Source organism: Candoia aspera, chromosome 2 (assembly GCF_035149785.1).
Source record: "Candoia aspera isolate rCanAsp1 chromosome 2, rCanAsp1.hap2, whole genome shotgun sequence".
Taxonomy (NCBI): Eukaryota; Metazoa; Chordata; class Lepidosauria; order Squamata; family Boidae; genus Candoia; species Candoia aspera.
The window spans coordinates 135,627,838-135,640,635 of NC_086154.1; the positions used below are offsets into that span (position 1 = coordinate 135,627,838).

General features: G+C 38.8%; 1 protein-coding gene across 3 annotated transcripts in view; it reads left to right on the forward strand.

The window, feature by feature from the left end:
• Positions 1-12,798, forward strand: part of TFCP2 (transcription factor CP2) — a 45,804-nt gene that overhangs the window by 20,800 nt on the left and 12,206 nt on the right. For 2 of the 3 annotated variants that reach the window (XM_063293775.1, XM_063293774.1), the window contains exons 6-11: positions 102-208; positions 3,345-3,497; positions 9,244-9,354; positions 10,907-10,995; positions 11,883-11,931; positions 12,568-12,661. In XM_063293775.1, coding sequence (XP_063149845.1) covers positions 102-208; positions 3,345-3,497; positions 9,244-9,354; positions 10,907-10,995; positions 11,883-11,931; positions 12,568-12,661 — 603 coding nt within the window. The remainder of the gene's footprint in view (positions 1-101; positions 209-3,344; positions 3,498-9,243; positions 9,355-10,906; positions 10,996-11,882; positions 11,932-12,567; positions 12,662-12,798) is intronic. The other variant, XM_063293776.1, reaches the window with a different exon arrangement.

A 12,798-nucleotide genomic window follows, 5' to 3' on the forward strand; every position in this document is an offset into this window, starting at 1 on the left:
ACACTAATTGTTACATCATTTTGCTTGGACTTGAATGGACCTGTTAAATATACAACTATTATCTTCTGTGCTCAGGTGTGACTAATTTTTGTTGTCTTTAGATATTCCAATGTCTGTGGGTATAATAGATCCCAGAGCAAATCCAACACAGTTGAATACAGTAGAGTTTCTTTGGGATCCTTCAAAGAGGACTTCTGTATTTATTCAGGTAAATCAAAAAGAGTCATGTTTTGTGAGACAGACAGCCGTATAAATATGACTGATTGGATGGATGGATAAGAACATATAGCAAGCAAAGTGTTGGTTGCCTTATTCTTGTAAATCTGCACTGTTCTTCTGTAAGAATACTGTGTTCTGCTAGCATGCTTATAGTGTGACAGCATCTCTCAAGTGTACATAGCAAAGGAAGTGTGATTGGTTATCATCTTGAAGCATTGGTGCTTGGAGTACAAGACAATGGAACTTAGAAAAGTGCTGGAAGAGCAGGTGTGATTGATTGTGCTTTGACTGAAAAATTCTAGCCTAGTTACCATGTAACCTTCTATCCAATATCTATCCATTACAGCAATAAATTAACAGTCTTCTATTTTCCTCACTTTTTTGGATGGATGTTCTATATACTGTATTTAAATTTCTGTGTTTGGGTTAGAGATTCTGCCATGCTATTGTCTGTTTAATTAGGATTTGTAGAATAAGTTACACCTGGGGAAACGTAAGTCAAAACCAAACTCACTACGACATAGTGCAGTGTATAAACTCAGACTTTCTTTTGCCTTCTTCCCCTCTTCCTTTGCTTTGTTGTCATTTTGGACAATGAATAACTAAATATAATTTAGGATTCATAGTCACTCTGCTTCAATTCAAGACAATGTTGCTTTTGTTTTAAGCATCAATTTCTTCATCAGAAATGGTGAAGGTCCCAGAAAATTTTTGGAGCTTCAGTAAATGCTGATGAGAAGTTCCAAGTTCATAAATTAAATAATAATACTACCCAGCTGATCCATTTAGTTTTCACGGCAAGAATACTGGGGTGGGTTGCCATTACCTTCGCCAGGAGCAGAGACATCACACTGACAACAAAGGTCCACATAGTTAAAGCAATGGTGTTCCCCATAGTAACATATGGCTGCGAGAACTGGACCATAAGGAAGGCTGAGAGAAGGAAGATAGATGCTTTTGAACTGTGGTGCTGGAGGAAAATTCTGAGAGTGCCTTGGATTGCAAGAAGATCAAACCAGTCCATACTCCAGGAAATAGAGCCAGACTGCTCACTTGAGGGAATGATATTAAAGGCAAAACTGAAATACTTTGGCCACATAATGAGAAGACAGGACACCCTGGAGAAGATGCTGATGCTAGGGAGAGTGGAGGGCAAAAGGAAGAGGGGCCGACCAAGGGCAAGGTGGATGGATGATATTCTAGAGGTGACGGACTCGTCCCTGGGGGAGCTGGGAGTGTTGACCGACAGGAAGCTCTGGCGTGGGCTGGTCCATGAAATCACGAAGAGTCGGAAGCGACTAAACGAATAAACAACAACACTACCCAGCTATCAAAAACTGGCAAAGCTACCATTCATTTTGTGATGTTTTGAGAGAGGATCCTACTTATTGTAATTTAATCCAATCTATAGGACAAATATTAGAAAGGTAGAAAAAGAGCAGACCTTTTCAGAAGGACAGACATACTGTATCTAGGCAATTGAGAAAGTTAGAACTGACATACATTTGATTTAATATCTGATCCTGAAACTCTTAAGGAATATTGCAAACTCCCTTAGCCATACAGCTTGTTGAGGTAGGTAATTATTAGAAGCATGGTGCCAAAGTTATGAATTGTTGAAGTTTCCTGCTAAGTTCATAGGTGAACTGTGAAATGAATTTATTTTTAAATCAGAAATTAATATCCATCATGCAAACTCCCAGTCCTAATAATGTGCCCCCAGAGTAACTCCCTTGATCATACTCCTGAAATTATGCAGTGTTCCTTTTGCTGTTTCTTTTCTTTTTCATCTTAAAACCCCTCATTGTAGGTCCCTTGCTCTCAAGGGCAAAAATAAATAAGGGAAAAATAAAAAAGGAAAGTGTAGACATAAAAAAAAAAATTGCCTTCCTGTGTCCTAAGTGATTTGTGCTTTCTTTATTTTACACTGTTCACCTGTCCTTATCTCAGGAAAAAAATGTTTCATTTTCCATCTAACAAGGCATAAGATTTTTACAAATTAAAGGTTTATAAATACTGATTAGAATTATTATTATTATTATAAAAAAGGATTAAATGCTTCTAAGCAAAGCAAGGACAAAATAACACAGTCTATTTTCCTTGGATTTTAACGCAATATTTATAGTGTTGTAGAGTTTGTGTATGCATACCATTTCCTTATTTCTTTATCATAGTTAAAATATTAACTTAGCTCATACCTACACTGAGCCAGAATTTTAAACCATGGTGTATTGATGTGGTCTGAATCACACACATTTCTTAGCTGCAATGGTGAATTCACACATCCCACTAAGCCAGAAACTAAAAATCTTCATTATGGCTTAGCACAATGTCTAAGGTACTCAATGAAAGAACTCTTATCTTCCTTTCTCCTTGGATTGGCTGCTGCTTTCTTTTTTTGCTCAATTTCTCTTTCCTTCCCAGTGAAAGTTGTGCTCTGCCCAGATTCCAATCATGGCTTCTTACCATGGTTAGCATTTAACTTGGTGCTAACATTGATAAAAAATTTTGTGCCCAAAAGGCTGAGGAAAGGAGTGTCACCTCGAAGAAAAAAAGAGGGAGGTACATCTCAGCCTGAGGTCTTCCAGAACCTTTAAGAGATCATTATTTCTTCATTGAACCTCAAATTCGATATACCTGGTGGATGCGCTTTCTGGTGCATTGTTTACTAAGAAATAACTTGCACTACACTTAAGTTTTAGAATAGAAAAAAAAATGACATATTTTGATGTACCCCAGGCTCTCATCCACTGTTGCCCTTTGTTTTCTTCGAGTACATACGGGTATGGTTTCTGTCTAGATGTCAGATATGGTATACTAAATATGAAGCACATACTTTTTTTTTATGTTGGTCAGGTCTAGTATTTGGCCACTTTGGTTTAAACCCTTCTTCATTGAAAGAAGGCAACTGTTTATACTTTGCAGAAAATGCCTTTTTTCTGTGACTGCAGTTGGCTTCTTTATATGCCTGTGATCTTGGTTTGCTATGGCAGATAGAATCTCAGGCTAGCTGGCATTTGTTTTTTAGAACTGACTTAGAGTAATAATTAAACTTTCCGTGTATGACTACATTGTATGAGCAGCGTTTTTGCAGTTTGGAGCATATTTTTAGCTCTCTTTTACAGGTGCATTGCATCAGTACAGAGTTCACTATGAGGAAGCATGGTGGAGAGAAGGGTGTGCCATTCAGAGTCCAGATTGACACCTTCAAGGAAAATGAAAATGGGGAATACACAGAACATTTGCATTCTGCCAGTTGCCAGATCAAAGTCTTCAAGGTATATGTGTGTGTTAGGCTATATAATGCATGAACAAGAGCTGGAGAGTACAGATCCTAATTTTCTCAGTATCATTATGTTAAAAACTAGTGGGAGTTAAATCAATTCATAAGAAGGCAAAACAGTACTGTGGCATTCCTGGTCTATATGTTCGTGCTCATGCCTTTGGGGTCCAACATTAAAATTTTGCTGTCAGTAATAAAGATGGCTGGCTGGCTAGACAAATAGACCAACTAACTGTCCTATATACAGTACATACGCCTTATCAGTTGTCTTCCCCTTCTGTTGCCCTCAATCTTGCCTAGCACAGTCTTTTTTTTCCTAGTTCATCACTCACCATCACATGCGCAAAGTATGTAAGTTTCTGTTTACTGATCATTGCTTCAAGAGAGCAGTTACTTGTTTTGCCCAAGAATGATTGATTGCTGCATCTTGTAGTCCATGGTGCTGTTAGCGATTATCTCCACATCCACAATTTGAAGATGTCTATCTTTTTTCTAGCACCTCTTCTCATGTCCATCTTTCTCACATATATGTCACTACAGGATATATCATTGCCTTAACTATTCTGACCTTTCTTGTCATAGAAATATCCTCATCCTTCATGATATTTTTTAAAGTTTTTCATTGCTTTCCTCCATAAGATTAATCTCTTTATTCTATAGTACACTGTCCATCTTAGTCGCTGAGGCCAAGGAAACAAAACTGCTGCCTTTCCTTCTTTGCTGTCAACTGTGAGTTCACTCAACTTGCTGACTGAGGTTACCTTTGCCTTCTTAATATTTATTACTAGTCCAAATTTTTTACTTTCACTTTTTATTTTGAACATAATATATTTGCTATGTAAGTTAAATATATATGTGAGCAGTATGCATCCTTTTTCTCACACCCCTATTCTGAACCACTCTGTTTTTCTAAATTCAGTTCTTATAGTAGCATCTTGTTCATAGTCATTCAATCAGGTGTCCTGGTACACCTTTATCCTTAATATACTCCACCATTCTGGCATGATTTACATGGTCAGAGGCCTTGCTGTAGCCAATAAAGCAAAGGTAAACCTTGTTAAGTTCTCTTGCTTGCTCTATTGTCCATTTTATTTTAGCTATCATATCCTCCTTTCCTTCTGTCTTTTCTTAAACCTGCTATTCATTTGGCATTTATTTCTTTATAGATGCCTCTATTCTTCACTGTAAGATCTTAATCAGAACTTACTTAGGTTGCTGTTGCTAACGTTACGACACTGCAAAGTAACTTTACTTAAATCACCATTTGATGTGAAAGGCCAGATTCATGATATTATTTTTTTATAAGAATTTCATTCAGGTTGAAAGAAACAATAAAAACTACAAAAAAAAGAAGAAAAAAAGAAAAAACTAAATAGAGTACAAAACACAAGAAAAAAGCATGTTAGATATTACGTAAAGTGACTTCCGACTTTCAACAACAGGAATATACAGCAATTTTCGTATTCAAACCCTGACTTCATATCAAATCCAGCTCACGTTTCTATAAATCCTTCCATTAGCACATAGACAAATCACTAATACAATTGCTCCTTCCCATTATAGAAAAAACAGGAATAATACATAAGTCTACAAATCAATTTTCCTCCCTCCCAAAAAAAATCTGATTATTTCCTTCCTGTCACTATTCTATATACTGTATTTCTGTCCGCTATAACAAAAATCAAATTAGAAAAACATAAATTGTCTACTTTTATAATTAACAATACTACAACACTTAACTCTATAAAACCTAAAAACCAATTATTAGTCTACCTTACAGGTGTCTTATAAATCAAACAAACCTTTAAAAAAATCCAGTCAGATCATTAAAGAAAAATGAAGTCATATAAGCCTTCATATCAGACCAAATATACATACTTAATTTTTTTTTATCCCACATCAAAACAAACCAGAACATTTGCTTGTCTCCACATTACACATAAGGCCTTTTTCATACAGACATCAAACAGCCCAGCTGCCCCTCTTAAAAAGTCGAACTCCTCAGTAGAAATCCTCCCACAAAGCAAAACCATTTAGTTCCCAAAACAATCCCTTAGAGGAGAAAAAAAAATCAGTATCTTGCAAGTCAGACTGTAACTCCTTCATCACCAAAGTGTACTCATCGCCTGGCATTTCTTCAAGGAGTTCCCTGTCCGGAGAAATACCTCGCTCCTGAGAGAACTCTTCCTCTCCCTCCAGAGGGTCCACAAGCAATTGGCACATTTTAGAGCAGATATTTTCTAAAATATCCCAAGTATCTTGCAGAGTAACTTGAAGGGTATATGGAAAGTCTCTTTGAGATCACAACGTAACCCAGAACGAAGCTCAGAGAAAATTTCCGTGAGGTCGTCCATCTTTCAGGCAGTAAATTATGGCGCCCCCTGGATACTTGGCCGGCACAGATCGGAACTAGTAGGCTAATGAGAGGCTTCCAAAAGTTATTGAGTGATACTGACAAAAGAGAAAGTATCCTAACCAGCAGCTGTGGCGCCCAAACAAAGTGGACAGAAAAATTGAAGACTCAAAACGGCTAAGTCAACGTACAGGAGAATATTAAATCCTTCAAATTAAATACAGAAATAGCAACCGGGAGATGATTATTTATTGTCAGTCCTCCTTAAAATTTAAATGGGAAGTAAGCCAACAATTAAAAAAAGTTTTGAGGTTAATCCAGAAATAATGTTAAACACCAAGAGATTCATTTCTTCTTGCTGTACCCCAAGAGAGGGGTACAAAAACTTAAAAATATATATAAATCGGGTAAATTTAGAAATGGGAAAGGCTAGACCTAGTGCCCCGTTAGGCTGCAGCATGGTCTGGAAAATGATGGCGTCCCCGACTCCCATCACCTCTTACCAGATTGACACAATGCTGTTTGCGGTCCTCAGGCTACAAGGTGACGTTCCAGAGTACAAATGGGATGATTCTGAGAGCTTTCTGTCCATGAAACACTCTAGGGCATCAGGAAAAGCCTGCCTGCCCCCCCAAAAAATCCACGCTGTTAGGTCTGCTCACTGAGCTTGCGGGCAAAGCTGTTCAGTCAGCCATATTCCCACTGGAAGTCCCCAGATTCATAATATTAGATTGTCAAAGTGTTCTCATTTGTTCTCTCTGAATTCATTCTCTAACATTGTATTGGAAAGACTATTATTATTCTGTATGGTTAAAATTTAATTGTGTTTTGAAATTGAGCTGAATAATTTCTTACATGAAATATGCTTTTGCTATTTAATTTTTATCTGTTGTTTTTCTAATTTCTTTTTTTTTCTTTTCTCTTATACCCTTTTATGTATATTAATAAATATACTATATTTATCCTGTCCAGGTTGTCCTGTATTTCCAAGTTCTTCCATTTTTCCAGCTTTTGCATTCTAAACATTCATTAATAGTACTGCATACTTTCTAGAGGTTGCATATAGCATCTCCTCCAATTTGCCAAAGAATTCTTCAGTGTCTTCCACTACTAGATTTGTAATAGGGGCATATACTTGTGTAACACTGATGTTCAGTGAATATCCTTTAATTCTAATAAATACGATCCTCTCACTTATTGCCTTATAGCCAAGCAATGTCCTTTCTGAGTATCATTGTGACTCTACTCTTCCATAAGATCTCATACCTCGAAAAGTATATCATGTCACTGATTCAAAGTAGCCCATTTCGGTTCCTGAAATACCTTATTTAGTATGCTTTAGTCTTGCTTTGACGTTTCATTTTCCCTTGATTTATGGTTTTAACATTCCATGTTCCTATTACTTGTGTCCTTGTAAAAAGTACTCCTCTTTCAATAATGGCACCATCAGTAACCAGATGTTCTTGTGGTTTTGATTTGATCACATTATCCCATTCCAGGTCTTCTTGAGAAAGTTCAGTGTTCTTCCTCAGTAACTCAAGCAGTGTTTTTCAGTGTGGCACTCTCATCATTTGGCAACCAAACTTACTAAAGTTTCAGTTAGGTCCACACAGTTTCTTGGCAACAATACAGAAGGAGTTTGCCTTCTTCCAGTTTTAATTTTGGAATTCCTTCTCCTAAATGGTGCCTTCCTCATGCCTGCTCTTATTCCCATTGTCGATACCTTCACTTTTACCTTTGCCCTTTCAACCTTATCATCAAGGGAAGCCATACCAGCAGCTTCCATTCCCATCAGCATCAGTCTTAGAGTCATTTAAACTACTGATCCCTCCTACACATTAAGATGATGTTCTCTCGTTCTCTCTGTCTCTCTCTCATCAGTAGTAATTAGGGGGTATGAATCAGCATAAGTGTTTATGAATGAGAAGCTAGGATTCTAATACTTGTAGTTTTTTAGGTGTAAATGTAGTGAGATAAAATGCTGGATTAAGCTAAAATGTGTGCAATACTGGATTATGTCTTCCATAATAGAACTTGACACTCTTAATTTTGTAAGAATGGTAAAATGGGGAAGTGTGATGGTTTTAATCTAGTTCAGAACATGAGTTTTGAGAGCTAAATTACATTAGACAATGGGGAAGTCACATTTTCTGTAAATCAGATGCAATTTCACACAAAGCAAAATTTTGAGAGCAAATGGTTTTATGAAGTGGTAAGTGATCTTCCACTTCTAATCTCTTCATCGCTTTTATTCCACCACCCACTACCAAGGCTTTTCTCCTATTAGAAATTAGTATGTATCTGAAGAGAAAATTCCCAGGGGGCAGCAGCTTCTTATTCTTTTGCTCTAAAAACAAAACCCCATTGGTATTTGTGTATCTGGACCAGGCCTGGTTAAGCAAACAGGTGTCTTCCTCTGCGGTCGCTTTTAGTTTAACTTGATGATCCCGCAGATAGTACCCATACTTCTTGGGATGTAAGAAAAGCTTTAGGGCATAATCTTGTACAAGGTGAGCACTTCTGTTATAACTATTCAAACAGATTCCATAATGCTTACACAGATAAACATCTACAGGACTTTAGCAAGTGCAGGGAGGCAGTGGAACTGGTTTTTCATGTTTGCATTAATTTTCAGAATGAACTTTTAATCCCAGTAGGGGAAGTGAATGTCACCATCTCTCCTGGACAGTGTTAAATCCTTATGGAGTTTCATGGAAAATGTTTCACTTCTTTGCATTAAACAGACAAATCAGCTTCCTTAGTGCCACTGCAGTACTTGTTTCCTTAATGCCTCAGGACAGAACTTACAGCCTTTTTCCGCACCGGAGGGGAAAAAACAGAAAAGCAAAACCTTCATACATAACAGCCCTGATAGGTTCTTCTAGATGAAAAGATCCTGACTAGTTTCTGAATAACTAACAGGCACTTGGGCAGAGTTCTCCCATGGCAGAGACACAGAATTATAGCCAGTGGTGCCGGCTCTGGTACTTTACTTACACCTTCTTCCCTGGATGTACGCTTTGTAGTAAGCTATAAACTTGGTTTAAAAACCAAAGTGGCTAAGCCACAATCAAACAAACCACATGATGGGTTGTCCAGATATATGAATCTAGCTTTTGTCAGCACTGATTGTGAGGCAAAAGCAGAATCTTGAATAAACCCGGGAGAGCGTTGCTTAGCTTTATTCTCTACTGCCTCCCAAAGGCAGCAATTAGTGGCAGAGGAATCTCAACTCCTTCTTATGGCCAGGTGTCATAGTGTATTTAATGACGCTTCTGCTTGTGTATCTCAAATGGATACTGTGATACCCTCACCAGCTGAGAACATTTGCAGAGTGCTCTTTTCGGATATCTTATACATTAGCTTAATAAACATGCTTGATTTCCAGCCCAAAGGAGCAGATAGAAAACAAAAGACCGACAGAGAGAAAATGGAAAAGCGAACTCCTCACGAGAAGGAAAAATACCAACCTTCATATGAGACGACAATACTTACAGAGGTAAAATTAGCGATGTGCATCAAGAAATCCAAGATCTCTTGGGAACCAAACACTTAAAGACTGGGCTGGGGCTCAAGGAAGGTGGTGGTTCATATGCTCACAGTGCTCTATTAATAACCAGAGTTCAAATTTGGATCCGATACTGGTAAGATGTACTGGTACATCTTTCCCAATCTGATGCCCTTAGACACTGTTGAATTGCAACACCCATTTTATTCAGCAAGCATAGCTCTTTGTTTTGAAGATCGGATGTTTGGAAAGTCTAGGATGAAAGCTGGGTTAAATTAGAACTTGGGGGCCATAATAGACAGATACTATTTAGCACCAGTGTTATCTAGCAAGTAAAATAATGGCAATAACCAAAAAGTAATGATAGGAATCTAGGAGTCAAGAATTCTAGGAATCAAGCTTGGCTCCTAGTGATTTTTACAGAATCATCCACATAGTTTTCTTAGCAACGATACACATTAATCTGTCATTGCCACCTTCTGGAGTGTTTTCGTGACTTCCCTAGTCTAGCCCAAAGCCCTGGGATTTCCCGGTGGTCTCCCACCCAAGTATTAAATCTGATTGTGTTTAACGTTTCAGGATCAAATAGTTGCTGCAACACAAGCAGCTGAGGAGTGTGTTCTTTCACACAGAGAACATTATTGTCCCAGACTATTAATATCTCCTCAGGCCTGTTACGAGCGTGGCATATTCTATAGATGCATGATAAGCAACAATAAAAGAATCCCTAAAGCTGGCCAGGCAGTCTCTGTGTGCTCCATGTTGTTTTTAAGCAAGATAGCTGGCAGCCATTCATACTGTGTTCGTACATCACTGCAGCGTATTCCTAGGTCCTAAATCACTGGTCCAAATGTTGTATCCATAAACAGCAAAAGCCGGTAATTGGGAGGATCGTAACCAGAGTCGTAATTTGGTTAACACCCATACCCTGTGCATATGAATCATGTGAGCATGTTCAGCAGTACTTCATCACTTCCAGCCAACGTGAGGCTTGGGTGCAAAAAGATTGTTTTTCAAATATTCTAGTATACAAATTTTACAAAACCAAAAACTACTTTTCTTAGTTTCACTTGACAAAGGATTGTAGAAGGTCAGCATGCTTTTGCCTTTAACCTCACAATAAGCCTTGCTTCCTGTAGAATTTAAGAATGGAAAGCTTTACTTGGGGCTTGTGCCTCTAGCTTAGAATGAACAGTAACAATTCAAATAAATGTGCAGTTTTCCTCACCTAAGTTGGGTGTGCTTTTTCTTTTCTTTATCGAGGACTGGGAAAGTGAAAACACAAAGAGGCAAGGGGCAGGGAAGGCATGGTCCATTCCTGTCCATCCCTGGAAAATCTGCCCTGCTCTTCACCTGGCTTTGAGCTGTTTTCCCCAGACATTTCCTGCTATTTCCAAGTGATATGTGTGCTCTCTCTCTCTCTCTCATACACACATGCATAAAATGCTGGAAGCCTACATTTGTGCTTAATGTGGGGAAACAGTGGAAGTGTTGGAGACAGAAACATTGCGGGAACGCTTCACAAGGGTATTTTTTCTTCCAGTGCTCTCCATGGCCTGAGATTACATATGTCAACAATGTGCCATCACCTGGCTTTAGCAGTTCTCACAGCAGTTTCTCTATCAGTGAAGGGTAAGTTTGAGTATCTGCCTTTTGCACATATATTTTTTCAAAGGCTTCTCTGTTTATTAGTTTCTGTAGCCCAGGGGTTAGCAATCTTTTGAGGCCCTGGTCATCTTCTCATGGCTTTGCATAGAACACCCCCCCACCAAAAAATAATCTGGGGCAAAAAGAGTGAATGTTCAAGAGAATGGATATTTTTCACTTTAAAAAAAACCTAATTTTTTGTGAGGAGGAGGAGGTGATAGAGGTGCTGCTGAAAGCAAGCTGCTCTTGATACTGAAACAGAATTCTTTTCCCAGACACACTCTCAGGCAGCCTGACTTAAACAAACCAGCTGGAAGGGGTGGGTGGGTCTTAATCTTGAGCAGCAGCAGATGCAGCAAACACAACAGAGCTTTTTACTCTGTCTCTTTATAAAAACAGAAGAAAGGAAAATTGCCGCTCTTTCTGCTCCCTCTTTCCACTGTTCAGCAGAAGTCTAGGGTTCCTTTGCTCATTGGCTGTAGGTTTTTAAGCCAAGACTGAATGGCTATTCAGGCATCAAGCAGGGAGTTGGACTAAGTAGCCTACAAGTACTACTTCAGAGCTAAAACACAAAAACCATGATGAAGTGTTACATTCGCAATGCCTTTAATGATTGTTTAGGCTACCATTACCTTCCATCTTAATAACTGTTCTTGTTAAGGTTAATTCTGATAAATGCCTCAACCTCAGTGGTGCTTAAAGGAAGGGCCATGGAAAGACAGTATGATCCATAATTCTTTAGTTGTTCTTTTAACCACGATTCTGTTAAACCCCAGCCAATCTTTTGACAGGATATGGAATATTTAAATAAGGTGCTGAGAAGAGAAAAGCAAAATTCAGGTGCCTTTTCTGTTCTGTTTTTCTAAAACTAGGAACGGGTCTCCAAATCACCAACCTGAACCTCCAGCTCCAATTACAGATGTACGTTTTAATTCATATTTCCCACTTCTTTTTCTTCTCTACCCCACTGCTGACTGCAGGTGGGAATGGGATGGTCTGAGCTAGCTGACTAAAGTGTCCTTTTCCCTGAGTTATCTGTTCCTGATGCAAAATGCTGCAACTGATACACAGTGAGTCTTGTAAGTCAAGGTGGAAAAAATGAATAGCCTAAGGATCCCATGGAGCCCACCAGCCATTCCTACATGGGTGGAGCCAAAAATGTGGCACCGTTTTTTGAATGTGGGGAGATTTAAGAGGAAACTGTGCAGATGCTTAAGGCACCAATTTTGCCTCTTTAAACTTCTGAACTCCCTTCCCAGAATAGGTCTTGCCTCCATCCACTTTTGGAGCGCAGCCCTCAACCTGCCACACAAAGCCTAGTGGAGCCCTCAGGCCAACAAAAGTGGCAAATCCATGTTACTCTTAGGCTTCAAACATAGCAAGACACTGCAAACTTAGCTGGACTGAGCTGCGCAAGTTTCAGGTTATATCTGGAGATGCTGGGAGAGAATTGCATATGATGGCTGATTTCCCAGTTTCAGAATATAAAGAGTCTCAGCTATGTAATTGATCTGTGTTCCTCTTGTAGAGAAGCAATTGAATTTCTTTTTGCCATAGAACCTCTTGCCAACATCCACACCTCAGGAAGCTCAGCAGTGGCTGCACCGGAATCGCTTCTCAACTTTCTCGCGGCTTTTCACAAACTTCTCAGGTAGAACCAAAGCTTTTTTCTCTTTGGTAACTTCAGGGGAGGTCTTCAGATTTTGCGTCCCTTAGTTTCCCTGCCATCTTCTCTTAGCAGTCTCCCTTCATGACATCCCTCTCTGAATTTCTTTCTACACCTCTTCA